General features: G+C 39.1%; 2 protein-coding genes across 9 annotated transcripts in view; one reads left to right on the top strand and one right to left on the bottom strand.

Annotated features, from left to right (window-relative positions):
* MANBA (mannosidase beta) overlaps nt 1-26,167 on the top strand; it is a 50,848-nt gene extending 24,681 nt beyond the window's left edge. The window contains exons 9-20 of one of the 7 annotated variants that reach the window (XR_011903350.1): nt 457-574; nt 3,285-3,371; nt 4,446-4,613; nt 6,971-7,189; nt 8,832-8,996; nt 10,393-10,537; nt 14,851-14,993; nt 16,032-16,289; nt 18,475-18,763; nt 20,740-23,150; nt 23,438-25,394; nt 26,032-26,167. Coding sequence is in view for 1 of the 7 variants with exons in the window: in XM_072334181.1 (XP_072190282.1) it covers nt 457-574; nt 3,285-3,371; nt 4,446-4,613; nt 6,971-7,189; nt 8,832-8,996; nt 10,393-10,537; nt 14,851-14,993; nt 16,032-16,289; nt 18,475-18,699 (1,528 nt within the window). In the remaining 6 variants the exon portion in view is untranslated. Of the gene's footprint in view, nt 1-456; nt 575-3,284; nt 3,372-4,445; nt 4,614-6,970; nt 7,190-8,831; nt 8,997-10,392; nt 10,538-14,850; nt 14,994-16,031; nt 16,290-18,474; nt 20,720-20,739; nt 25,395-26,031 lie in introns of those variants that run through there. The other 6 variants (XR_011903352.1, XR_011903351.1, XR_011903348.1 and 3 more) reach the window with 6 other exon arrangements.
* Nucleotides 26,168-26,254: 87 nt separating this feature from the next.
* Nucleotides 26,255-27,689, bottom strand: part of NFKB1 (nuclear factor kappa B subunit 1) — a 55,785-nt gene continuing 54,350 nt past the window's right edge. For both annotated transcript variants that reach the window (XM_072334180.1, XM_072334178.1), the window contains exon 24: nt 26,255-26,645. In XM_072334180.1, the coding sequence (XP_072190281.1) occupies nt 26,458-26,645 (188 nt within the window). In that variant the 3' untranslated portion in view covers nt 26,255-26,457. The remainder of the gene's footprint in view (nt 26,646-27,689) is intronic.

The following is a 27,689-nucleotide window of genomic DNA, read 5'->3' on the forward strand; positions in this document are numbered from 1 at the left end:
GCAGCTCCACTACCAACCTTTAAATAAGGTCTGAGAAGGGGTGGATCCTGGCCCCTTTGCTTCAAATGCGCTTCCATGTCAGGTTCCAGGTTGTCAGTCTGCCCTTCTGCTGCCATCTGTTGCACAGCAAAAGGTAGCAAGGTTCAGCCTCTGTTGCCATACCACTCTGACATTGTGGGTCAACATAACAAAATAGGAAGCATTACTGCTACAGCTGCCCTCTTGTAGGTGCCACTTCAAGTATTTTGTGTTTACAGGACCAAGTAACTTTGTTTACACAAAAAATTACTTTTTGAGATCTCTCTCCAGACCTGCAGGATTAGAAGGTATCAAAATATACCGGATTCTATCTGAATTACTGCATTGCTTTTTAGAGATGAATGTTTGAGATTTTTTGCGACTTAACCTTAGAAACAGCTGTGGAAGTTGTGTACATCTTCTTATTGCATTTGACAGATTATGGCTACTCTTGAAGTCTGCAGCAGACGCTAACATGAATGCACTTAGGATCTGGGGAGGAGGAATATATGAGCAGGATGATTTCTACGATATTTGCGATGAACTGGGAATAATGGTAAAAAAAATAATAATAATACAGACTGTGTGCTTGGAAACAAGAACTTGTAAATAGAAGTCTACTGTAAATGAGCTAAATAAGAGAATTTAATACATAAGTTCTAACCATCTTTCCAAAGGATACACGGTGGAGTACCAATATGAGAGGTTGGATCAACCTTCTATGTGTATATATGGATATATGCAACTTATAGATGTAAACCCTTACAAATATAAATAATTTATTTTTGTAAATATATATCTTTTTAACTTTAATTGTTGCTCATTACTGGGGCTGTCTAGTGAAACTGGAAGTGATATTCTGGAGTGATTACATTAGCTTGTATTTTCTCTTCCAATTAAGGCTACAAATCTGAGGTCTTCATTTTTCACTCTGCCACCCTTCTCTGCCCAGAGTCTCACTTTGGTCTTCCTTTTCTCCCTGCTGTCTCTGTTTTTCTGCTCTTACATTCCCCAGACTCTGAGCTAAAGGTTTGTGCCTCGAACTCTCCGTCTTCTATTCAGACCCAGGCTCTCCAGCTTCTTCCAGTTCTACATTTTCTGTTCTCTTGGAAAGGAATGAGAAGAAGAAATGAACGTCTGAGAAGCTAGTGTTAGTGATGTTACTTGATGTGGAAAGTAGATATTTATACTGTGTTGATGTGCACTGTATAAGAACTACTGTGGGTTATAGTTCTGGAGTGGGCATTAACAGGGACTTGCAACAGTTGGTCGAATAACTGTGAAACAAGTACTGCCTGGCATGGGGGTTATTCACAAACTCAAATAGTGGTTTTTCTGCCACAGCTGTGCTGTGAACCCCTGTAGCTGTGATTAGGGACTAATTCATACAAGAATAGCTCTGCTGAAAAATCTGAGTATTACTGTATATGCCCCAGGTTTGAGAGCAGAGACCGTGGAGTCTGATCATTGTGAGGATTTAAGGCCTAATCTGTTTGACTTCTGTGCTTATTACTTCTGAGTAATCAAAATCAAAACATCAAAGAAAGTTGTCATGTTTTTCCCTACTGGGGAAACGAATGAAATTTGTTTTTGTGGGGTTTTTTTGTGTTTTTTTGTGTTTTTTTTCTTTTTTTTTTTTCTTTTTTTTTTTTTTTTTCTTCTTTTATTCAGTTTTCTTTTTTAAGTTTCATTTGGCCTGAATGGTAGACCTTATCCAGGGGGCCCTTTTGAACAAGGTATAATTGAGTATAAATATAGCTGTAAGGGAACACCTGCTGTAAACACTGATAATTTTAGATGAGTATCTTTTGATTATATGAGTTTGGAGACACGTGTTAATAAGCTTTGACGAAATAGGGACTAGATGAGTGAAGACTGTGTTGTATCAGGTATTAAAATCCCAAGAAGTGTGTTTGGTCTTTGCAGCATAAAAGAGCAGAGAATTGATACCTTACTGCCTTCTGCTTTATGTGCTTGGCAAAAAAAAAAAAAAAAGGCCTATTTTAGACTTCTGAATGCATGTCCTGATTTTCAAGGCTTCTGAGCACATGCAGTTCTTTCCTTTTTGATGCTAGAAATCTAAGTAGGCCATATAGATTTGTGCCTGGGTAGTGCTCAATGCAAGCTGTAGATCTTATTTAGCACTGAGAACAGAAAATAGGTACAGAAAATCAGACCCTTGTTCTGGTGCAGGGTGATGCTGGGGAGCTTTAGTTTTATTCCTTCTATTGGTCTTGCAGAGGCTTAAAAGAGCATTAGAGTCAAACTGTGTTTAAGGAGAAACAGAGATAGCTTACTGAAGGAAACAGCAAGAGGGAGTAAATTTGGTACAGAGAGTTTTGGCTCCACAATCACTCGGGATTCCAAGTAGTTCTTCAGCAATAGCCTTGCTTTTTCTTTGAGTGTTAGACTGGAGCAGTTATTTATAGATCTATCACACACATATTTTTTGTGGAAAATAAGGGAAAAGTAATGGGAGAATGTGTCATTGCAAGGAAAACAATTTAATGAGAAGCTGAGCTGGCTGTCCCCATTGTTTATGTAGAATGGTGTTCAGAACAGTGTAGTCTGTTGGAAAGGACTCACTGTATTAAGATGCTCCTTCAAGCTTTCCATTTGAGATAGATTATCAGGAGTCTAATTTATGGCACTTAAAAAAGAAAAAACAAACAGGACAGATAGAACAAGAAATCCTACCCATCTCACTGCATTTCTTCCTTTTTTATTTATTTATTTATTTATTTATTGGTAATTCTTCTCCAAGTTAGAAATGAAGGAATTTATTCTGTAGTGATATCTGCTTGATACTGCATCAGAAGAATTACTTTCTTCTTTTTGTAAGCGATAGGGATTTGGTGTTACACATGTAAAACAATATGTTTAAAATTGCTCTGTTCAGCTGGAGACTCCCTCATATTCGTAGTTGAACAGTACATGGATTCTAATTATTCCACTGAAACCTATTGAAATCCATCTTATTGAGAAATACTGTATTTATCTGTGAAGGCTGTCAGGATCTACTTTCTAAGGGTGAATGTTTTGTTACTCTTTATACTGAAGGAAACCACATTTGAGTATGATGGAGAGTTGCGATTGTTTTGGTGATGCTTTCCAAGAACAATAGATACAATGTTTCAGTTTCATTCTCTTTGAGATAAATAACTTCTGTCTTGGCAAAGTAATTTGCATCCCAGTAAGCGTCTGTTTTTCAAACATGGAAAATGATTTACTAACTATTTTGTAATTTTTTTTCCTATTTCTCATAGATTTGGCAGGATTTTATGTTTGCATGTGCACTGTATCCAACAGACCAGGATTACTTGGAATCAGTGAGAGCAGAAGTTTCTCATCAGGTATTTTGTCCATGTGATCTGTTTCTCATAGTCTAGTATTGACTGAGAGAACAATTTATGAGGACTGCTCCAAAAGTAATGCCTTCTCATTATATTGGCCCATGTCGTCAGAAGCGGATATTGGTGGAATGGTAGTAGAGATGCAGCCTTCCTGCCAATACTCTGTTACTCTTTGTTGCCGAGTAGCAGATGGCAGCAGAGAGGCAGTCTGATAAAATGGCACCTGACACGGAAGTGTGTATAAAGCAAAGGTGTGTCATTGAATTCCTCCATGTAGAAATTACATCTGGTAACGTTGACTGATGATTGTTGAATATTTATGGAGGCCAAGCAGTGGATGAGAGTACAGTGAGGTGGTGGGTGGTATATTTCAGCAATGGTGACAGCAATGTGAAAGACAAGTCACGTTCCTGATGGCATTGCAGGTTTTTACAAATGCAGTGCACAGGTTCTTGTTCATTACTAGGGAAAATGCATAGCAACTGGTAGTGGTTCTGTTGAAAAAGTGTTTTGTAGCTGAGAATTTGCTCTATTAAATGGTATTAATGAGTTCTTTGTATCTGTTTTATTTTCAGTGAAAGTAAACAGGAGGCATTACTTTTAGAGGGACCTGTGTATCTTCCCAGAAATTATTATTTGAAAGTATTTGTTAGTGTACATTTAAGTAGCAGACATGAAATGTAACCATGCTCTTTAACTTGCTTATATTAGTGAGGCAGAGGTATTGGTCTTCCTCATGTCCAAACTGCTCTTGAGGATGTTTAGAGTGAGCTCTAGTGATATTGACTTGTCACAGTACAGAATTTACCCTTTACATGTGGCTGAATAGATGGGGATAGAGCTATGTGTGTGTATAGTGGATGTGTACCAGGATATTAAGTATACAAAAGTTTGGGCCTGATCTGGAGCTGGTGGAAAGGTGGACAGACTGGATAAAAACATGGGACTTGTAGACATAGCGTATGTAATATGCATGTGAACTTGTAATTAAAGTAGTAACAAATAGATTACTAATATTTATTATTTTTAAGATAAATAATTTTGCTTGACTTCTGCAAATGAATTCTCTTTCAGGTAAGGCGGTTAAAATCCCATCCATCAGTTGTTCTGTGGAGTGGTAACAATGAAAATGAAGCAGCAATTGCAAGTAACTGGTTCTCCATACCACATGCTGACAGAGAAGTCTATATCAAAGATTATGTGATGCTTTATGTGAAGAACATCAGAGAAATAGTTCTTGCTGTAAGTGATTTAAAAAAAAATAAATGTGGGGGGATATGGCTTGGCAAGATGTTTTAATGTTTGCAATTTGAGCAACTTTGAGATTTCTGTGGTCTTTGTGTTTTTTGTTTTTGTTTTTTGTTTGTTTTTTTTTGTTTGTTTGTTTGTTTTGTTTTGTTCTTGTTGTTGTTTAAATAATCTTTGAAAATGAAAATGAGCAAGCTGGTGAGGAACTGTACTTTCCAAGCTTGTGGAAGCTACGCTTTAAACTCAATGGTCATCCTCCAAACGAACCAAGAAATTGTTTTTGTCTTTAATGCCCTGTGATATGTAAGGATGACCTGAAAATGTAGACAGTCCTCCTTTTTCTTTACCATTCAATGCACTCCACAAATGCCTTTACTTGCAGTGGAGTAAAATCAACTTTTGACCATTAATTAACCATCATCTGATCAATTTCCTTTGTCTTGACTTTGTCGATACATAACATAAGATGGATTAACAACCCTCAGTCTTTTAATTGCAGTTGAAGAAATATGTGAAAATAATATTTTTCCAGTGTGTTTCCAAGGATGTGACTGAAGTGTTTGGCTGAAGTTAGTTAAACAAGAGCTGCACCAGAATTTGTCCTTCTCATGTTCTTTGGTCATTATGTTGTTTTTTGTCATACACAGGGTTTTAGTTTTTATGTTTGTTGTGAACAGACTAATGATGTTTTACAGTACACAGAAATTAAATATTTGAGGTAGGACTTAAACTGTGAGCATGCTGACCAGAAGCACCTGAGATCAATGATGATACCTACTGTGATGTGGCACTGCTCATTTTGCATAGCTCTTGTAGGTTTGTTTCTTCTTTATTGGAAGTACTGCAGCTCATTACTTCATAGAATCTACTTCTAACTAACTTTTGTTATCGTATGTGGGGTGAAATTGATTCTGAAGTCTTAAAATGATGCTGCCTAACTGTATAGGGATTATAAATGATCCTTGAACCACAGGTGATTATTCTTAAATCCCCTTCTAGCTAAGAGGTGTACAGAATGATTAAAATATTGCAAGCACTTTAATGACTAGAAATTCCCTCTTCTGAAAATGATTGTGAGTTTTCTGTTAATGTAAAAATGCTAATGGTCTTTTCTTAATCTGGTTATCCAGCATGATGTTACTGACTTCAAGGTAGAATAATACTAGTCTAAACTCTGTTGTTTTCAGGATGGGGTATATTTTGTGCTATGAGGCTTCATGATCTAAATTTTTCCTTGCAGTAAGTTAGGCAATCAGTTCAAGGCCAGGCTGGACCAGGTTCTGAGCAATGAATCTGTTCATTGCAGAGGAGCTGGACTAGATAATCATAAAGAGTTCCTTCCAACTCGAAAAATTCTATGGTAATATAAACCATCTGAGGAAATCTGCAACTGCTGATAGAACAGGACTGTATCACTTAAAAGACTTCTAAGTATGAGCTTAAGACTTTGGAGAATCTAAGGTATTCTGTAACAAATTGTACTTCAGTTAATTGTTAATTACTCATTACAAAATATTAGAGAGGGATGGATCTATTCTTTCTTAAAATGAAGCACATATCTAAGTGCTTTACTGTGTTGGAGACAATTGCTGTAACTTGTGACTGTGGTAATTCAGCCCTCTGTCTTACAAGTAGAGTGACGGATTATACCTGCAGAACAGTTCCTTCAGTACTTTTTAGAGTACTGATAAAAGATGTTGTGCACTAAATCTGCTGAGGTTATAAATAAATGCTGCTCTGAACAGTCTTAAGTGTAATCCCTGGTATAGTCTCATCTACTTTGATGTGCTGAGTCAGCCACAGTGACTAACCTGCAATGCTACTGTGCAGTCATTGGTAGCAGAATACCTTGGTTTTGTTGAGGCTAAATTTAGTTTACTTCTTAATAACAAAGTGGAAAAAATCATGGTGTTATTACTCCAAAAGCATGAGAAAAGTAATGATTTTACAGAAAGAGGCCACAGTACTCAAATATTAATGTTCTTTGGGTTTATTTTTCATAAGACACACTTTTAAATAGCTTTCATTAAGTATTTAGAAGTATATGATGATAGCAAATCTCTTTATGTGAGGAAAAGAATCCCTTAGAACAGCAGAGCAAGCAATATCATGCCTAACTGTCTTCCAGGAAAAGGAATAAGAAGCTAATTAAGCTAGTAAACATGATGACTGTCACAAAGAGGATTGTTTCCTAAGTGGTGACTCAGAAATTTGGAAAAAGCATGTTCTTCTTCGCTGTCTTCCTTTTCAAAATCCATTCCAGATATTCAGATATCAAAGCCAATCATTTTATGAGGAGTAGCGGTGATGTTTTGTGTTTGTTGTTTTTTTTTTTTTTTCCCTAATCACAGGAAGATAGAAGTCGTCCTTTTGTTGTATCCAGTCCTACCAATGGTTTGGAGTCCATTAAAGAAGGCTGGCTCTCTGAGAATCCTTATGACACACATTATGGTGACACTCACTTTTATGACTACAGCAGTGACTGCTGGAACTGGTCAGTGTATCCTCGAACTCGTTTTGCTTCAGAATATGGATTTCAATCCTGGCCATCTTTCAGTACACTGGAAAAGGTAAGGCTGATCTTCTGAAACTTATTATTCTCTCTGCTCTCATTTAGTGAGGGCAGTGAATCTCTTTCTAAAACAAAGCAGAGCATTGTGACTGAAGCCAGGATAATGCAGTGTGAGGTGTGTTATGTGACAGGTGGGATGGAAGTGTGTAGTGTTGTGGAGGGAGGGGAGGAAACCAGACTGTATCCTTCCTCAGTGGTTGAAAAATTGGCTTTCTCGATGCAAGAGAAACCAAGTTTAGTGCAATTAGGGGTGTTTATTAGGACTGCCAAAATAGAAACACTCGGGACTGGTCTTGAATATTTTTCTAATTAACTGAGTTGTAAAAATTATTTTCTATTTGAAAGCAGTAACTGGCACTTTTCTCCATTTAAACAGCTCAAGAATCTTGTATAGATTTAAATGTTAGGTTGCTGCCCAACCCTGGCTACTAGCTTAGTTCCAAGTGGGCTTGTCTTACAGGACCTTCTTCTCTTGTATATGATCTACAAAAGATAAGCAATATTATCACTCATTATAGTGAAACATCAGGTGGCTGTGCTTGATAGATGGGAGAATGTTAAGTGACTACTAATTTTAATATTAGTTCTTTTTAATGTTTAGCTCAGTAATGATTGCCTAGTATGTTTCTGTGACTGAGCTGGAGGTTTATTTAGGAATACAAAGCCCACAACCAGTGCTGATTTGTGCTGAATTCTAAAATTTATTAGTTTTTATTGCTTTTACCTATTTGTTTGCTTATATTCAATGCATAAAGAAAAAAAAATACTGGAGAAGGGTTGATTTTTGTCTCCTATTAAGTCAGGATGCTGTGTATTGGTTGATTTTCTAGTTCAAGCAGAGATACATCATCCTGTTTGTCCATCCGTTTGTTCAGAGATGAATATCATGTTGATATGCACGCATCTGAAAGGAGTTCAAAATGTTCCTTTCAGTTTGCTGGGTTAAGTGTGTTATCTGAGACATAATCAGTATGATCATCCAAATTAACAGAAAGGAAAAATTTTCAATCTGACCTACAGTAGAACAAATTTAAATAAAATGTTAGAGATTGTAATTATGATGAAAGCTTAACAGAAGTAGCTGTGTGAGCTATAATGTGTTGTTGTCCTTAGTTGAGAAAAAGAACAAACAACTGTTTCATGTTCATTTGTTTCCAGAGGCAGATTACTGTAGCAGGTTTTGAATGTATGTTACTAGAATTTATAGCCCTGTTAGCTTTTGATATTTATTAGCCTGGAAGGAATATGGCTTCTTACTTTCGAACATACAAAATGTGCATCTTTATGCCTACATGTATTTGACTAGAATACATTCTTTCATCTCCGTAAACTATTTCTGATTTACTGTGAACCCAAACAAACTGTTGAGGTCATGTGGTCAAACTCAATCATGGGACAAATAACTGTAATGCTACTGAGCTTTGTGAGCAGGTTCAAAAGCACTTTCTATTTTCAGGTGTTCATACGAAGAGTACAAACAAACAGAGGTACTGACTAAAACATCTTGCTTGACTGCATGAAGGCTGTAAAAATATATTGCCTACTTTAATGGTTTTGAGTGATGCCAGAGATGTCACAGGTACCTTTTCCTGAACAACCTGTCAATCATCATTCAGACATTTAACTTCTGTTTTTAAAAGGTTTCCTCCACTGAGGACTGGTCATACACAAGCAGTTTCTCTCTCCATCGACAGCACCATGAAAATGGCAATGATCAGATGCATCAACAGATTGGGTATCATTTCAAGCTTCCCCAGACTACAGATCCCATAAAAAAGTTCAAAGATATGATTTACCTCACTCAGGTAACAGTGATATCTTCAGTATAAGTAGCTGTTCATATTTGATCCAATAGTTACTATTAGTAGTTGAAACTGGACCTAATCTGTTAGTTAATGTTCAATCATACAGAAACAGTTTCTGTACTGTTGCAGAGTCCTGTATGAATTGGAACAGGCTTGTCTATCAATTGCAGTAGAGAATGCAGTTTCATGAAAGAAGAACTTGTATACTTGGAGAATTTTGCAGAAACTGGCTTAGTCAGGAGAAAGTTAGCTGTATGTGCTATCTTGATCTCTGTTCCCTGCAAGACACACATTGTTGGCTGGGATGCAGACATACTGGTCTTTTGTGGTAGACAACTCTTCCTGGGACTGCTGTGGGACTGGGACTAAAACAAGGGTTTTAGACAAAGTACGTTTTGCTTTTCATGTGGCCCATGGAGGCATATTGCTTCTATTTTTGCCATAAGGAATACATTAGCTTTTGAAACAAAATTATTTGTAGAGGCTGTAGTTGTCTGTGAGATCATCAGTAGCTTTTATTTTGTTGTGGTCTCAAATATTTTTATTATTTTGTTGTTGTTGTTCAAATCAATACATTGTATTTTGCTTTTCATCTGAAGTAGTTTTTGCCTTGCACTTGCTTTTTTTCCTTGCAATTTCTGTGTGACTTATAGATGATAATATTAAGCAAGTCTGAGGTGCTGTTACTTTTTTGTTGTGTTCCAAGAATTTCAGAAATGCTCTTGATGGGAATAACTGGATTTGACAAAAATTTTTTGATGTTTCAGAGCTGCTGTCAGCAAGTTTTATATAAAACAAAATCAGCTGGTGAACTTTAAGCACTGATGACAAGAGAACAAGGATAGATGATGCTGTGAAAATGAAAGCAGGGGTAAAACTTGCACAGTGAGGTCCTGACTCAGAAAGCCATAGGAGTTTCTGCAGGGTGAAGTCTGTAGAGGCTTTATGAACAAGTTAAGCAATTTAAGAACACCAGAATCACAAAAAACGACAATGAGAATAAAGTTGGCTCTCATAGTTAACTAGAAGGATAATCTTTATTCTTTAGGACAGCTCAAAGGTAACTTTTTCCTTCATTTAGTGACTTCTTTAATAAATCCCCATCCTGGTTAATACTCTTCGTGATGAAAATAACTGGTTATTTAACTTCTATCTACCTGGCCAATGCACAATTATGGAAAGTGTTCTTTAAAGATCAGATGGAAAAGTTGGGAAGAAATGTGAATGCAGGTGAGAAAAGATTGCTCTTTGGGTGCACAGTTTTGAATGTATAAAGGGAATTTGTGTCTGAAGGTATGTGCTCTTGCTGTGAAGTCCGTGTTGTACATATTTTGAAAGTAAAGTACAATAGAATAACTTTTTTTTTTTCTTTTTTTTAAATTATGTTTGACACAAGGTGATGCAGGCTCAATGCGTAAAGACAGAAACTGAATTCTATCGTTCTAGTCGAAGTGAAATAATCAAGGGAGAAGGACACACAATGGGAGCTCTGTATTGGCAACTCAATGACATCTGGCAGGCACCTTCATGGTCTTCCTTGGGTAAGTTTTGCAACAGTCTGATAAAACATATCAACCAGTCCTTGGTTTCCTCAACCAAGGAAATATCAGAATAAGAAGTAAGGCTCTGAAGTTTCTCCTGGCTGACTTTGCACACTTTGTTTCTGTCCATCCTTTAGAAGTGCTTTCTAGAAGAGTATTTTATAGAATCACCATACAAATCTAGCAGAAAGGATAGGAAAGAAGCAATTCCTTTACTATGGAAGTTTTGCTACTGATGTTCAGATTTAGTAGCCACCAACTTATAGCCATGTTCTGGAAAGGTTTGGTTTAGAGAATTTAAAATCATATGCAACTCCTAATTCTTAAAACATGCTTTTCACACTTCTGCTAAGGAAATAAGGAAATCATTGAAAGCTGATAAAGCTGTCTACTAGGAAACAGTGATAGTTAAGACTAGAGGTACAACCTCACTTTCCAAACAAATGTCTTACTTTTATTTCTCTGGGAGTCGTTTGTACCTCTCACTTTTTAATATCCATCTAGTCAATGGAACAGCCAGCAACAGCGAAAAACAAAGCAGTAGAAGAAGCAAGCTATTTTATTTACAGGGGTCCGACTATAGAAGTCTTCTTTCTGGACTTATATGAGGAAAGAATATCATAATGCTCATTTTTGTGATTCTAGCAACGACTTCTTAGACTTTCAATGCTTCAGAATAAAGAAAGATGCTTGAAAAAGTGTATTTTTATAAAGACAGAGGTGTTTTGATAGATGAAGTGATTGTGAAGACCATAAATATGTATCCTCAAGTAGGAGCTGATGTCATTGTAGAAAATACATCAAATGCTTGAATTATTCATGTGTTGTTGAAGTTAGCGTACAGAAAAGAAGCTTAGCAGAGAAGCAGCTGTCCCTTTGTTTTGTTCTGTTTCCTCAGTGGAATGAGGAAAGGTTTAATATTCATTTAATTAAGCAGTGTAGTACAGGGATTTTTTGAAATGCTAATAGCTGAAATTATGCAAAACCTCAGATAAATTAGTTTTATTTGCACTTCAAAAACATGTTTCTGCATCTTGGCACGGTGGTATCACCAAATTCCTCTTATTTAAATCTGCTACTTCACAGAGTCCCATGGAATTGGTTGTATAATTTCCAAGCGGAAATGTTTCCTCATGAAACAGGAAGCAGATATCTCATTTTGTCTCACCTTCTTAATGTTAACTTGGAATAAAATGAAAACAGTGCAGTATTTCTGTCAGCTGCTCAGAATTTTACAGGTTATACTACAACTGGGTTTTGTTTGTTAGCACCTTGTTCTCACTCCTGCAGTGAGTGTAAAAAATTTCTGGGAACAGCCACAAAAGGCTGTTTGCTCTGTGCAAACCTAATTTTGGTTTCTTTTTCTGGAGTTCAGTTTGATGAAAAGTGCAGACCTGTGTTATTATCAGGAAAAAAAATGGGAAACTTGGATTTCTTCTAGAACCCATTTAAACACTGGGGGAGGAGTAGAAGGAGAAGGAAAGCCACTCTAGGGCTAATTTAACTAACTCTGGACTGTTGCCTTTGTTATGCATAGCTGTAACAGGAAGGTTTAAACACAGAAATATCTCAGGATAGCTATTTGATGTCCAGATTTCTGGCATTTATTTTTGGAGCAGGATGAGTATTTTATATGCAACTTGACTAATTTTTAAATCAATAAATGTGACCCTCTGATGAGCTGAGAAATGTACTTTTCTATCAGAGAGCTTCTGTACCGTGTGAAGTTACTTTGACGATAGTATTACCAAGATCCTACTGCTTGAAAAGTTATCTTTGAAAGGCTCTTTCTGTGTGAACCTGCTCCAGCTGTGTAGCTTTGTTCATCAAGTGTCTGTAGGCTTTTTTGGGAAAGCATATATCAACCTTAAAAAGCTAATCTCAGGTTTGCAGACACATTAAAGCAATAGCTATAGTAGTTGAGCCCTAGAATGAGTTTTGATACGGTAAAATTTTTTAAGTGTTTGGCTTGTTTGCTGCTGTTTGCTGATTGTGGATTTCTTTTTATTTTATTTTATTTTATTTTATTTTATTTTATTTTATTTTATTTTATTTTATTTTATTTTATTTTATTTTATTTTATTTTATTTTATTTTATTTTATTTTATTTTTTGTTGTTTGCTTGGTTGTTTTCTCCCTGCAAAGGCGTAATGCCAAGTTTACTCTGTATTGTTTTCTCCTCAGTACCAGTTATCTGAGGATCTCTGTATTTACTGCCTAGGTAGAAAACCTGTTTTTCCTTTCAGTAGCTATTGTAATGTGGTTGCATAAAGACAGTCAGTCAGGAATGAAGGCACAGGGGAAGTGGAGGGTCAGGCCCAGTAGAGGAGAATTAGGAATTTAGGTTATGCTAACTTACAGAAACTGCTTTACTTCAGTTACATTGTTTGTTTTCGTACTTAAGACAGCAGAAGTCTAGATTTTTATCATGTAAACTGAAGGAAAAGCTCAAGCCAGCTGGCACTGGAAATCTCAACCCATTTTGGGTGTCTTCTTCGTGCTCATGGAGGGCCCTGTCTGAGCCTCTCTGCCTACAGTGAAAAGCATCTGTTGCACAACAGTTGGAATTCCTTAAAGTCTTGTGGCAGTTCTGAAGGCTTCCAAGATTTCAGACCCTCCCAGAGCCTGGGCTCGGGTACATTGTTAGTTTCTCATACCAGGGTGACTGCTATTATTTTTCAAATAAGATACTGGCCTATTTTGGTGTGTTTTAGGTAAGCCATTCCCAGTCCAAACCTTTAATCTGTCCATGCTTTATGGCCCAGAAAAATAATTCGTTTTGGAGGAATTGCACTTCAGACCAGCAGCGCTTTCTAACAGGAGCTGTTCTTGGAATGAAACAACATGGCTTTGTTCATGTGCTGAGCGGCACCAATATGCTCACTGTGTTCATCAGTGCAGCAAACTGCCTATTTTGAAGAAACTGTACAACCTCTCCTAATAAAATTTTTCAGGCTTTGTCTCTTCAGTTTGCCTGAATACAATTAACATGAATGCCATTGTTGTTTTGTTGGCAACAGTCTGATCTTACAACATATTTTGGTTTTATATGAATTTTCCAGGCAGATTCAAGTTTTCTTGTGTTTTCACTCATCTTGCTGATTGTGAGCTTGCTTAAAACAAGGTGATATGCAGGGTATTGAGCTGGAGCTAATGCACTTTGTTCTCCAAGGAGTTCATTCATGTTTGTGTGGAGTGCAGGCTGAACATGTTCAGGTCTGCCTATGAAAGCCACAGACACACCCTTTCAGGACCTACATTGCTCTGGATATACAATTCTTAACTGTGAGGTGTTCACAAGCAAAAAACACTGGGGTGTTACTGGGAATAATTTTTCAGCATCCCTGAACTTCAAATCTACCGTATAAAAAAGGAGGGAAAAAAAAAAAAAAAAAAAAGATTTCTAAGTTTTTTAATGAGAAAATGCATCTGACTTGCTGTTTTTAGTGCTATTTCAAAAACAGTTGAGCAAAGAGAATGAAAATGCTGACAGAAGATGCAGGGTAGAAAATAAATAGAGAAAGAAACATTTCAAAATGTTTGTGTGGCGGTGTTTCATCTGGCAAAGTTACTCTCTTTGGAGAGGAGGCAGAGTTTATCATTTTTTCTCTGTTAATGACAGACTGTCAAAATATTAAAAGTAATGAGGTATAGTTTTCCTTTAAACAGGTGAAGCACACTGACTTATCTCCAGCATGTCTTCAGTAAATCCCGTACATTGAGCTTTATTTCTAGACCTTGTCAAATTCATTTTGCCAAACTTGGAGCTGTCCTTGGTTTGAGTTCTTGGGCTTCATTGCTTCTGGCCTTCTAAGGAAGAACTGAAAGGAGAACTGAGAAAAAGGGAAGAAGGAGATTAGGCAGACTGTTGTGTCTGCCTCCTTAAGATGGTGGGTGTTGGTGGCAGTGCCACTAATGCCTGTGTCTTCGCCTGTATTCTCAACAACATAGAAGGTCTAGCTGCTTGCTTAACGGGTACTATGCTATGTCAGGTCTGTTAAGGTCTCTCGTGTTTGAGCTTTCCTTAATTGAATGACAGAGTATCAATGGTAGGACTAAAACTTCTTTTAAAATTTTGACTTTTTGGCAAAGTTCAGGAAAAATCTTTAAAGAGCATCAAATTCATTCCAGAGGAGAGCCATGTCTGGAAGGAAGCAAAATTAACTTTAGTCGTCCTCCTTACCTGATAGGGTGAAAAGGACTGAAGGGGACATTATACTGCTAAAGAAGCACCAGAGAGCACAAGAAGGTACTGTGTGCCAAGGTAAAGTTGGATTTTTTCTGAATCTTTCTCCCTGTTAACCCTTTCCCAGAGTATGGTGGAAAGTGGAAACTGCTCCATTATTTTGCCCAAAACTTCTTTGCCCCACTGCTACCTGTGGCCTATGAAGATAACGGTGTGTTGCACATCTATGGTGTCTCAGACTTTCACACAGACCACAAGCTGTCTTTGAAGGTAAGTGACACCTCTTCATTTACTCTCTATGTCTCTTGCTAGAGAATGTCAGCTACTGAATACAGGAAAATTAAACGAACTCATCTTCATATAGATGAACTTCTGTAAGTCCATTCCCTTACTCAACAGGATGCAATTTACTTGTGAACAAAGAAGGTTTAATGGTTGAAGTGGCAATTGGTGGCCATGAATTAATAGTGAGCATGAAGTAACTGTAATTAAAATCTTTGGTGGTAGGAGGAGAACTGCTTCTAAAACCTCCACCCTGGATATGGGGAGAGCTGATTTCAGTCTGTCTTATAATATCCTGGGAGATGACTTTTGAAGGCATTGGACTCCGTCAGTGCTGGTCACTTCTTAAGTATCACCTTCTGTGAGCATAGGAACAGGCAATTCCAAACTGCTTGACATCAAGCAGGTGGGGCAGAAGACTGGCTTGGCTGAAAAAGGATCTTCTAGAGCTTAGAAATGTTCTAGAAATAGAAGATGCATGGCTGCTGGAAGCAAGATCAGGCAACATGGGAAGACTATAGGGATGCTGTTTGCTGGGAGAACATTTGTGTGGCCAGAGCTCAGTTAGAGCCGAAGATGAGTTATGTCAGATAACTCTGAGCAACTTTAGGAAATCCATTTATTTGCCTTTTCAAATCAGGCAGAGGAGCTTGAATGAAAGAAAGAAGTCAACAAATTAGTCACTTAATAACTACATTTCCAGCACACCCCTGACAGAAACTAGCAACCACTTCCTCTCAAGGAGCCTAGAGGTTTAAAACAACATCAAAAACTTTTAAGATGAGAAGAGTAACAGATCCAGACAGACTGACTGCAACATACATGTTTGCTAGGTTATGTAATGGTATTATTATTCAATATTGATTGTTTAAATCTTTTATTGTAGAGTTTCTTCCTATTAGAGATGAAAATCATCTGATTCTGTCAGGAGAATATCTCTTCCAATGAGTACCAGGAAATCTAGGATGCTGGATTGTTTTTGCAGATGTAACTTTTCTTGTGCTAAGCTTTGTGGTGTTTGAACAGGTCATTGTGAACTCCTGGAGTTCTCTGGAGCCAGTATGCACTCTTGCCAAAGATGGCGTGACTGTTAAAGCACAAAGTGCTTTTTCCATCTACAAGGAGCCCATAAATGCCTTGCTGGAAAGATGCAGAAACTGCACCAGGAAAAGCTGTGTTGTTTCTTTTTACCTTGTGGGAGAAGATGGACTCCAGAGTCCAATGAATCATCACTTCCTTTCATCCCTGAAGGATGCTGTAGGATTGGAAAAGACACAACTTAGTGTAAGCCATGTTAAATTCCTGCTTTGGTTTTGCTGATCCAAGTGTTTTATGTTTTTTGCCTCTTTTAGTTTCTGCTTCCACTGGATGCTCTGTCTCCTTAGCTGCAGTAATTTAGCTTCTATGCAGAGGAGTTTAAATCATGTGTTTGTTTTTTTTTCTCTCACCACTATCTGTATCTGAGTAACACTGTTTTCTTCATGTATGTGTTTGTTTTTTGTTTTGTTTTGTTTTTTTAATAATGAAGTCCCCATTTCATTTGTTTTGTCTATCACGTTACTGCTGTAGCATTTCTCCCTTCATTCTTCTTGTCTCCAGACAGCAAATAGCATTGTGGCAAAGTGTTTTTTGGCTTGAAAACATCAATGTAGGTTGGTACTAGGTCAAGGTAGTTCAGTTGAGTGTGGAGTACAATAATGTCAACAATATTTCTTCTTGAAGTGCTCGAGCTCTTTTACGTCATTGCTAATATACAATATTGCATACTCATTTCCCTGTTCTGCAAATCTCTGCCCTCCAGACATGGGGATAAGATTTGCCTAACAGTGGTTGTTTCATAATATCTGTATGGTGTGGCAGTCTTCTGAACAGACAAAAAAGCACTGAAACGTTCCATAGTGTTTGCTTACTCCATTTACTGTTTTTCCCTGCATTTCTCCTGTTCCTTGCAAACTTACTTCTATGACAGTATATGCAGGCTTGCTCTGTGTGTGTGTATGTACTTATGCGCACACACACATTTGGTTAAGCTTCACTTTTCAGTATGTAAATCGTACTGCAAAATTCTTAGTCAGCAGAGTGGCTGAAAGGGGACCTGTGTGTCCCCTTCCAGACTGCAGCCTTGCTCTTTAGTGCTAAACTAAACAAGGGGAGAATAGAGGTCTTTAATCTCTTTAAATCTAGACCAGCATAATTGCTTTACAAAGAGAAAATAGGATAGATGTTCCCCTCTTATCTCTTTGATGGCAGCAGGGCCTGCATTCCGAGTATAGAAAGGAAAGAAACCAGCCTGTTTTTTTGTTTATTTTTTTCAGCTGGTGGCACTATCTGGAGGTTGAGTCATGCTGGGGTTTTCTGTTGGTTTGGGGTTTTTTGTTTGTTTGTTTTGTTTTTGTTTTGAGGATGACGTCACCAATAATAAAAGCTCTGCAACTGGAGCACTGCTGGGGAAATGTCATGCCTTTTTCCCATGGCTGTGTTGTCTCTGCAGTAGCAGCCAGTAGGGATAGCTAGCATGGATAAATGCGGAGTAGTTATTTTAAGAACATATGCAGCTGTGATTTAAAAAGTATTTCTGTTTCATGAGAAGGTGGTGCTTCTATACATAGTTACTAATATCTAACTGGACTTTCAAATATATTGCTAATCCAAGTGCTACCCTTCATAGTGTTGTTTACTGTTTCTTCAGTAGGCACAAAATACAAACCAGGTGTGCTTTTTCTCAAAAATTGAGTTGTTTTTCTTTTAAGCAGGATGTGTTTTATGCATTGCTTGCTCTCTACATCTTGGTATTTAAAAGTGATGTAGCAAAACATTTCTTGACAGGGAATGGAGACTGCTCCATAAAAATGCATCCTGGTTGTGCTTTTAAGCCTAAGAGAGATTAACTACTGATAGAACTTCATATTAGGCCTTGTTCTGATATTTCACAACATAGCTGCCTTTGCAGTGTAGCATAAGGACTTACTGCCCTATTCTGTTAGGAAGACGTGACCTTTTGTGTTGCTTTACCATCTTTTGCATCTATGTGGTTCTATTACTGATGTAATCAGAAAGACCAGCTACTTTAGAGCATAAATTTAAGGTTATATGTGAAGTATGTAGGTAAAGGGGGAACTCCACAGTAAATTATCACAGTAAGATTAGGATACAAGTTCTGAGTATCAATCATATTACTATTTATTTGGTAATTTTCAAAAGAAGATAGTAAAGTGAAAACACTCCTTAGCATTTGTCACAATCTGTGTTATTCTGAAGAAAAGCTATCATCAGCGTTTGCAGCTTTTGCATGGTTGTTATGTATTTGACCTTTTAGTTCCAGAATATATTTCAATAGTAGAATAGGAAAATAACTTTAATCAAATGTGTTTTTTCAGTCTGTTTTAATCACAAATTCTTCACAGTTTGAGTGTAACTGGTTTTTCTTAATAAGTGTATTTTTCATTTTTATTTCTTTTTTTTCTTCCAGGCCACTGTATCCCAACAAGATGATGTTTATATATTTGATCTTCAGACTACTGCAATTGCTCCGTTTGTTACTCTGGATGTAGGGAGTATAAAGGGCAGGTTTAGTGATAATGGTTTTCTCATGATGGAAAAGAAGAAAGTGGTTATTTTTTATCCTTGGGAGCCTACCAGTGTTGAAGAACTAGAAAAGTCGTTCACTTTGACATCTTTGATGGACGTTGCCTGATGATTTTGTTCCAGATGACAAGACAGGGAGAGGAAAAACTCAGAAGAATTTGACTGTAGTTGAGGTGACCTACGAGATGAGATGACTGAATGTTTTGTTCTGTCATGTGTGAATTTTAACTGATGGTTCAATGTAAAAGATACCAACAACACAGCTTGCTTTTAATATATCTGATGCATTGAAAGTAAGGCTTTCTCAGGTGATTGGAGAATTACATCCCACACAAAATGGGAGGGCTTAGTTGGTGTAAGAGTCTTCCAGTTCATGTAAAAGAAATTACTGGGTTGTGGTTCTCTCCTAAGTCAAAGACAACACAGATATTTACCTCTAGACTGTGTCTGTAAAAATATATACTTTTTTCTACTTTCACAATGCTATAAGTGAAAAATCATCCTAGGACTACCAGAAGGTAAGGAGGAAGGGCAGGGAATGAAGCTGAGGCCACCTCCACAGGCCCACCAAAAGAGTTGAACAGTGCATTTTTTTCACCTGGCCCCCTCTTAGAGTGGTTTGTTTCATCTACAGTAGTCCTTGCCCCATTGGATCTATGGCTGTCACTCTGGTCCTGCCCGCCTCCTGCAAGGTAGACTTCTTAGTAAGCCTGAAATCTATCTAGTCAGACATCAGTGGGTCTGTTCTTGAATCTCAAAGTAGAAAAATATACAAGACTTGTTTTCTTGTCTCTTCTCACTGGCCATCTCAATGCCATGGTAGTCCAAGCTGTGGCTGGCTGCAGTGTGAGCACAGATGAAGCAGTTGTCAGCTCCAGCCACTCCAGGGGGCTCTGGCATCTTACTATAAAGGAGCAGGAGCACAAGAAAGCAGCTGGCCAGCACTAAATGTAGGGTGGTGGTGTTCTCTGGCAGCTTCCTTGCTCCAAGCATGCTGCCCTCATGGTGCAACCTTGAGAGGCGTCCTTGAGGGCAAATCTTGCTGTACAGAGTATTATCACTCAGGAGAGGTCAAGGGGCTCTCCACCTGCTCACCATTTATGGGGTAAGATGATTGACTCGAGTCATATTTTGTTTTCAGGTGTATGCTCAACTGGCATTCAGCTGTTGAACCAGGTGTTTACTGTAAATTCTTTCAGCCCCCCTAGTTTTAGACAGATTTGTGGTCGTTAATCTGGTTGCTTGTGCAAGGCCTTATTCGTGAGGCCAGGCTGAGAAAGAAAGAAAGAAAGAGGGAAACACACCATCACACACAGCTGCTGGTCTCTATGTACCACAGCCTCATTTAAGTCCCACTGCATGCTCCTCATTGCAGTGGCAACAGGAGGCCTGGAGGTGTTCAAGAAGCACGCAGATGTGGTGCATTGGGACATGGTTTAGTGGGCATGGTGGTCAGGGGTTGATGGTTGGATCTTAGAAATCTATTCCAACTTTAATTATTATATGATTCCCAGACAGCTGCAGTCACAAACTTTGTTTGCTCATGTGGGTTCCTGCTTAGTGTACTATGGTACGAGATGTGCCTGGCTGTGAGAAAAGGAATGAGAGAAAAGTTGACAAAGGTGCAAAGCGAAAGAAAGCAGCAGGGAAAATAAATGGTTATTGAGGGGACCACAGAGTTAGAATTTCCTCCTTTTTCTCTGCTAAATGCATAGTGCAAAGACTGATGTTCTCACTTATGCACTGCTGCTACCTCCTGGCACTCCTTGTGAGTAGCCTGTGCACCACTCTGGGCCTCCTCTCCTTTCAGAGGACTTGTCTGAGCTTTGTTTATCAAGCAAATGGTGTCATAATTCTGCTTTGCATGTGTGTGTGTTTGTTCTTAACCTCTTGTGTATGTTACCCCCAAAATATTATATGGTTATCATCAAAGGAAAACCTGAACATCTTTAATTTGTTTCTTTATGTATACTTTTCCCGTTGAAGACACTGCTTACTCATGATTAGATCTGGGGGTCCATTATGTTTGTTACTCCATACAGAGTTATTGTGCATCACCTTCTACTGTTTCCGAATAAGTTGTTCTTAAAACATTTTGTCTTCTCATGAAAATACCTCAATTAAGCATTTAAAAATAATTGTGCTTCAGTGCAGGGGCTACAGCAGTCTGTGGAGATGAGAGCTAGAGGGTTTGGTCATCTGGAAGTCCAGGTGAGCAAGCAGGCTCTCTAAATGGTACAGGAAAGGGGCCAAGATTAGAAGAAAAATCCTTCAGATTTTTCAGCGTCATGGAATTAAAACAGCAATAGAGCCCTATATAAGGTAAGGGTGGAAAAATGTAACCACTGTGCAGAAAGCATGGGATAAATGTTATTATTAAATACTACTGCAGCTTATTAGGAAAAGAAGAGGCTGGTATCGATATCTTCCCATCTTGCTTGGATGTAGAAATGTGTCTTCCAGGAACATCTAGCTAGAATTTCAAAATGGCACTTAATAGCATTCAATAAATAAAACAGAATTACTTACTTCAGAGAATATTGAGAGGACTATCTTAAGACCAATGATATTTGTTCTAAGTGCATCTTGGAATATAAATGACATTTCAGAGTCATAGAAGAGAGCTTTTGGATTTCTAGAAGCTATAAACAATGAACTTGGACAGCTGTGGACTTGTTTGGCCTGCCATGAATTTCAGGCAGCATCGTGAAAGCTATGATGTGGTTCATCGATAATGGGGATGGCTGTGCAACCAGTGCCCATCTGCAATGTTATACAGGAAAGTGCTCTTCTTATCAATGTGGTTTTATTGCTTTTGTGTTTTGCAGTTACCAGATTTCTGAAGGTCAGAAGTGCCCCAATTCTGTGTCCATTCTTTCTCACTGGAAAGCTGTTACTGAGCACTGTGTGCTGCCATAGAAGATTTATAATTGCTTAACCCAAATACTTGGTCTCAAAGCAGAATTTAATGGAGGAGGTTCCCTTCCATTATGGTCTTAATATCCTTAAAATGTTCTTTTGGTTTAAGTGTGTTCCAGCAGATTTGTATTTATAGGTGCTATTTTCCTTGCTCCTCACTGCAGCGGTGACTGTAACATCTACCTTGGTTGACTATTATCCCTTGATGCTTTTGCTGTGATATACTTAATTACATTGTTCTGTTTCTGTCTCAGATCAGGGCAAGGATAAGAACACAACAGTGAAGATATCTTTGGAGTATCCATCCTATCTACACATCATCCCTAGCCGTCTGAGTGCTGTTGCAGAGGCTCAACTGCACTTGTATTGCCAGGTGTATCTGATGGGTTGGGGATTGGCAGTGGTTGGATCAGGAAGCAATTGGTGAGTGTCACGGTGCTTGTCTGCAGTGTCATTTAATTATTGGTAGCCCTATCTTTTATCTTTTCTTTCAGCGTGTTGCCTTGCAGTACTTTAAGGGATTGCTGGGTTTGCTCATGCTGATGTTTTATTTCTAATGGATGAAGACTGCTTCCCTGCCAGGCTCCCGTTGGGATGTTCTCCGCCAATGACAGAAGCAGCTGTCAGAGTTCCCTTCAGCAGAAGCCATGACAAGTACCCTGCCAGAACAGAACTGGAGAGCAGCTTTCGGTAGAAAGCTCTATGGTGTCAACTAAGGCAATGTCCTGAAACTAAAACTGGTCTCTGGCACCAACTTTGCTCTGAACTCCTTTAGGAGCTGCAGAGGTGGTCAGTCTGATGGTGAGGGAGCTGCAGAAGACACCTCTTTGTTGATGCTTTCTGCCACACGAGGAAGGCTTTTTCTTCTTTTTTCCCCCCTCTGTTATGTTTCCTACTAGCCATTTCTGGAAACTTTTCTGGGTTTTATATCCCTGGTTTTCAAGAGGTGTGTACCTAGAATTGCTCTCCAAATACGTGGCTTTGTCAGCCTGGGCTATCTGTCGCTTGCATAGCTCAGGGTCTGAGCAGTTTATCTGCTTTAGAGGCACATCTTTCTTCTGCACTTCTATTTCTGTCTTTGGAAGTGTGTAGCAGAGTCACTTCAGTGACTTACAGCACCATCAGTTGCAAGGAAACAGGTAAGTGGGTTTCCTGGTCTCAGAAACAAATAGTTAAGACTTGTAGCTTATGAGCCACTGAGTCATTTAAGAGTTCTATGGGCTTTGGATAGTGTACGTACTGCAGCCTAGCTCTGAGCAGGGCATCATGTTACTTCATAATCCTGGATGCAGATAAGCATCTCCTGGAATTAACTTGTGCAGTCTTTTGCTTGTAGCTGTAGGAATCTTTTGAATCCAGCACAAGTTTGGATGAAACTTGCAGCAGTCGCTGCAGGACTGCTCTGCTTTAAGGGAATTGTGTGTCCTGGAAGAGCTGTAAGTGAGCATTGGCCCTTTGTGTCCTGAGCTAATGAACAGCCACCACTGTTCCTTGTCACATCAAGGGAGAGGAGGTTGCTTTTTTCCCTAAATGTAGGAAAACAGCACTTCACTGGCCCAGGAAAGGGAGAAAAGGCATTTCATACATCGCTACAGGCTGGTACACAGAAGTCACTGGAAATTCACAGCCGTGGCAGACAAGGTCAGTTGAACTTTCTAAAGAGTCTTTTTAATGTCAAACATAGAGAAGATCTGTAGCGTTCTGTCATCACATCATACTTTTGCTCTCTTCCCTATCCCTGGTGTCTGTTACTGTGGTACAGTAGCAAAACAATGCAGCGGATCCCGATCACTGCAAGTGCAGATTAGCTGTATTTCATATTTAGATTCTTGCTGTGATTCAGTAGTAAACTTGACTGTGAAAGTGTCTAAAGGTTACACCTACCTTTATACTGGGGGGGAAAATGCTTAATTAAATACCTTTGGCAGAGATTCATCTAGAAATACCTCCAAAGGCACAGGAAATGTGACTGGCAGCTCAGAGGGACGCTTGAAGTTGTAAGTATATGCGTTTTGGCCCTTCCTCCAGCCTTGCCATTCTGTTTGCTAACAGCAATGCACTCTAGGCTTCCTGCACAGTAATGCAGTAGTGCTTGGAGTAAATAGGAGCTTGGCAGATTGCTGGAGCAGTTTTCCTAAAGGTTCTGTTGGGGAAAAGTTAAAAGTAACTCCAGAAATGCTGTTTTGGCTGCTCCTGTACGTGTTTAGAACAAACACACACTTAGCTTTTCAGAACTTTAATAACAGGGTCTGGATTTTTGTTTCTCCAGGGGTGACGTGGGGTAGAATAGGGACAATACCCTGTGCTACAAGCCTGTAACCGTAATGAAGGAAAACACGAGTCAGCAATGATTAGTCCTTGTTACTACCCTGTGTTGGTGTGGTCCTCTCAGTGCTGGGTGGGACATGGTTTCTCCATAACCCAGTTATGCACAGAAGCTCTCAAGCAGTGAACTTCTGGGTTCTCATTTGTTTGACCTGTCACACCTGGGGAACAGGAATAGCAATCCTTACCCGCATAAGGTGACATAAGAATAAATCTGTGTCTAAGGTGAGCTAATGGGATGTATTAATCTCTCTTAGTGGTTACCTGTTAAGAATACAGTTACTCTGCTAAGAATACAGCTACTCTACATGCTTCTGTTGAGACTTGCATGTGCTGCTTATACTTTTCTCTTGTAGACCACACTTCCTCTGTGTTTGCTTCTCCCTCCTACCTGCATGGTGGAGGAACAAGGCTGCGTGCCCTGCCAAGGATGACCTCCTGCCGATAAGAAAAAAGGCAAAGCAGAAAGAGCAAAGCTGTGCTTGAGCATTTCCTTTGAACTAAGCTGAGATAAACATGGAGCTGTCCACTAAATTCACTCTGCCGGTTTAGAACTATAAAGAAAGAAACAAATGGCCCTTCCATCAGGCAGCCTGACACCTGTAGTGCTGCACTGCCAGCTGCTGGGTTCTGCCTCCTACCCTTGCCTGCTTCTGCCAAACTGTGGGCTATGCCGATAACACATGCCTAAGATGCTGAGAGTTAAGGCAGATGGGAGAAGTTGTAACCTGACCCTAGAAATGCAGCGCTCCTGTTTGAGTTAGTGAGACTGCATCAGTATTTCTTTATTGATAAACTAAAAAAGAAAACAAGGTCTGAAGCTTCTGTTGTTGCAAAGAAACTGCAAGAAAAGATGCCAGCCTGCCACTTAAGACACTTGACTATAAGGGGCCTCAGAGCTCTCTCCTGTGCCAGTGCACGATTCTTAATCTGATGATTAGCTGTTAGGCAGCATTAAGCCATGAAGTGCTTGAAAATACAGACACAAGTGTCTGCTGGTAGTTTAAAAGCAGCTGAGGGCCAGGAAGAATACTCACGGTGCTCATCAACAGGCAGCCTGCCTTGGTAACCTGCAGGACTGCAGAAACCTTGATAAGTCTCTGTCACCTCTCCAGGCTGTGCAGAAAGTTCTGTGCTAGAAGGTAGGAGTGACTCAGTGGCTCTGATAGGGACAGAACCTTTACCTGTTTCTGCATTAACGAATAATTGCAGCTCGCAATGCAGGAGGAACACTGGACAACTACACTCATCAAGCAAAAACCCCCACACTGCTGCATTCATAGGCTGCACATGTGGCAGTTGAAAGCACTGTATTGTTACCATTCTGTGTCCCGTTACTCTGGAATTACTTTAGATAGATGTGAAGTTACCTGAAAAGATTTTTCACTGATGGTGACTTTAGAGCAGTGTTTGCTGTAATGAACGGAAGCACTTTATATTAGTTTATTTACATTATCTCCTTTCTCAGGAACGATATCTGCATTACTGAGGACTGAGGTGAGTCAGGAATCATCAGTGTGTCAAAAGCTCCCACCTTTGTGCCAAGAAAGCTGGCTATGGGTAAGTGATATGGCAGCACTTTGCATTTTTATCATTGAATGTGCTAAGATTTACAGAAACACAGCTATAGAGTTGTTTCAGGTAACCCGAGTAAGAACCATCTCATTAGTTTTGCTGATGTGCAGAATAGTTGATTTCAGCATAGATGTCTCTGTGCTGCCACAACTATGAGAACTATCAAGGACAATGAATCGGAGGCTTTAATTCCACAGCACAGATTCCCAGCTGCAGCTTGTGGTCTCGCTGTGTGCAGGGTACTTCAGACAAGGGGGCCTTGTCCTTAGGCTTTGTTTATTTCAGTAGCTGTTAACTCAGTCCTTAATCTTCTGCACATGGAAGATACGTAAAAATTACAGCGGACATAGACAAGGTTTCATTTTGAGTTTTTATTATAAAAGTAAAATAAAAATAAGCTTTTAAAAAGCACACATTTGGTTTTGTTTTTTTTTTTAAAGGAACTGATATAAAAAACTATTTACAAGTAGGAAATGCAAACCTTGATTATTTGTTTTTAATAAGAGGCACCAAAGATACGTTTAAATACATTATTGGAAATATACAAGATTCTTTTTTTTTAGGATTGTTTTGTCTGTCAGAGTTGTCACTGTTGCCATTAAAGTCTCTCTTTCTTTGCCAGTGATCTGAGGAGCTTTTCCTAGACAACTGTGCTGCAAAACCTGTGAAGGGAACAGCCAGAAGCCACCCTTTGATTGCTGTGTGCTTTACCTCTTTGAATCAAGTGAGCCGATATTACGCACTAACAAGGAGCGACTTTCATCTCTAAAAGAAAATCCTCACAAACCAGGTGAGCTCCGTCAGTCCATCAGCGTCCAGTCCTTTGTATTGAGGTGGTGGTGGAGCCCTGGTTCTCAGTCATGGCTTATAAATGAGTAGTACTTGAGGAAAGAAGCAAGGGTGAGGAGTCGCCACTGCTTCAGGTTCATGTGGTTCCTCCAGTGCGTTTCTGGTTGTGAATTTAGTTCCCTCCAGCTGTGACAACACCAACGTAATTCTAAATGTCAGGGTTGTTCCTGTAACTGTATATATTGCTAAGTGAAGTTCCCTAGTTGGGTATATAATTGCTTTGCACTGAGCTTTCCTGGCCGTAGCCCAGGGTCATTTTGCTAAGTGTTACGGATGACTTGCTGTTCAGAGAGTCTGAATAAGTAAAGCTCAGTTTGCGGAAGGAGGTCTCTACACCACTGTCACACGTGCTTTCAGTGTCTTGGAATTTGTGATTATAAAGTTCACCTGAGAGAGAGAGAGAGAAGGGAAATCAATTAGTTTGTTTTACTTCAGCGACGTCCTGAAAGGCCAGAGGAACGCAACCCAATAGGTGACAACTCTTGTATGAGAAAATAACTGCAGCTTTAGGTACTGCTATTGGAAGAGGCCGTGCTATCAGCACAGGCTGAATGTTTTCAGTTGAGCAGAGCTCCTGAGCTGATGCACTGCTGTCAGAGATCAACTGCGGGCAGTGTTTGGGCAAGATGTGAAGCCTGGTGTGCTGCTGATGTTAACACTGTCACTGCATTGGAGTCTGGACTCCGCCCCAGTGTGGTAGAAAAATGTGCTCTGCACCTCATATGCACGGACTGCACAAGTATGCAGCTCCAGGATAAGGCTCCTAAAACTCTCCTTTATCATAGAATCGTAGTTATTTCACTTGCTGATTTGAGGTGTTTGTCTTGAGCAATTTTCATCCATTTACTAAAGTGAGACTGAAATACAAAGCTGTCATCTGCGTAGGCTTCACAAAATAAGCACCTGATTTGATTGCAAGAGAACTGGATCAGAGTTGAAGTGAAAACAGCAGCCGGCACATTACAGAGCCCAGTGGTGTTGTTCTGAACATCTGCTGTCAAAAAAATGACATTTGTCTAAAGAGCTACGATGTACACACACACTTCTGAAAGGCGCAAATGTTTGTTCCATCACTGAACCATGTACTGAGAGGTGTAAGCTAGCACAGGTAGACCAGGATGGAGTTGCTATGGTTGATTCTTTATGAGATGTTTATGAACCCCAAACATCTGTGTTTGTATAGACTGGGTGGAGGGAAGGGGCAAGTGAAAATACAGTGGGAACACGTATAAAACTGTGAATAAATTCCTTAGTTAATCTTTTGATTCTTAAAACATCTAAGGAGCTTACATCAGTAAGCGGCAGATGCCCACTTAAGGATAAAGGAGTCAGTGCTCAGTACTGTAGTTCAGGGCTACAGTTTAAAATCATCTAATTTTCCTCTTCTGCATCTAGTAAATGTCAACTGAGAAAGCCTTATGTGGTAGGTAA

The sequence above is a fragment of the Excalfactoria chinensis genome, chromosome 4 (assembly GCF_039878825.1).
Source record: "Excalfactoria chinensis isolate bCotChi1 chromosome 4, bCotChi1.hap2, whole genome shotgun sequence".
In the NCBI taxonomy this organism is placed as follows: Eukaryota; Metazoa; Chordata; class Aves; order Galliformes; family Phasianidae; genus Excalfactoria; species Excalfactoria chinensis.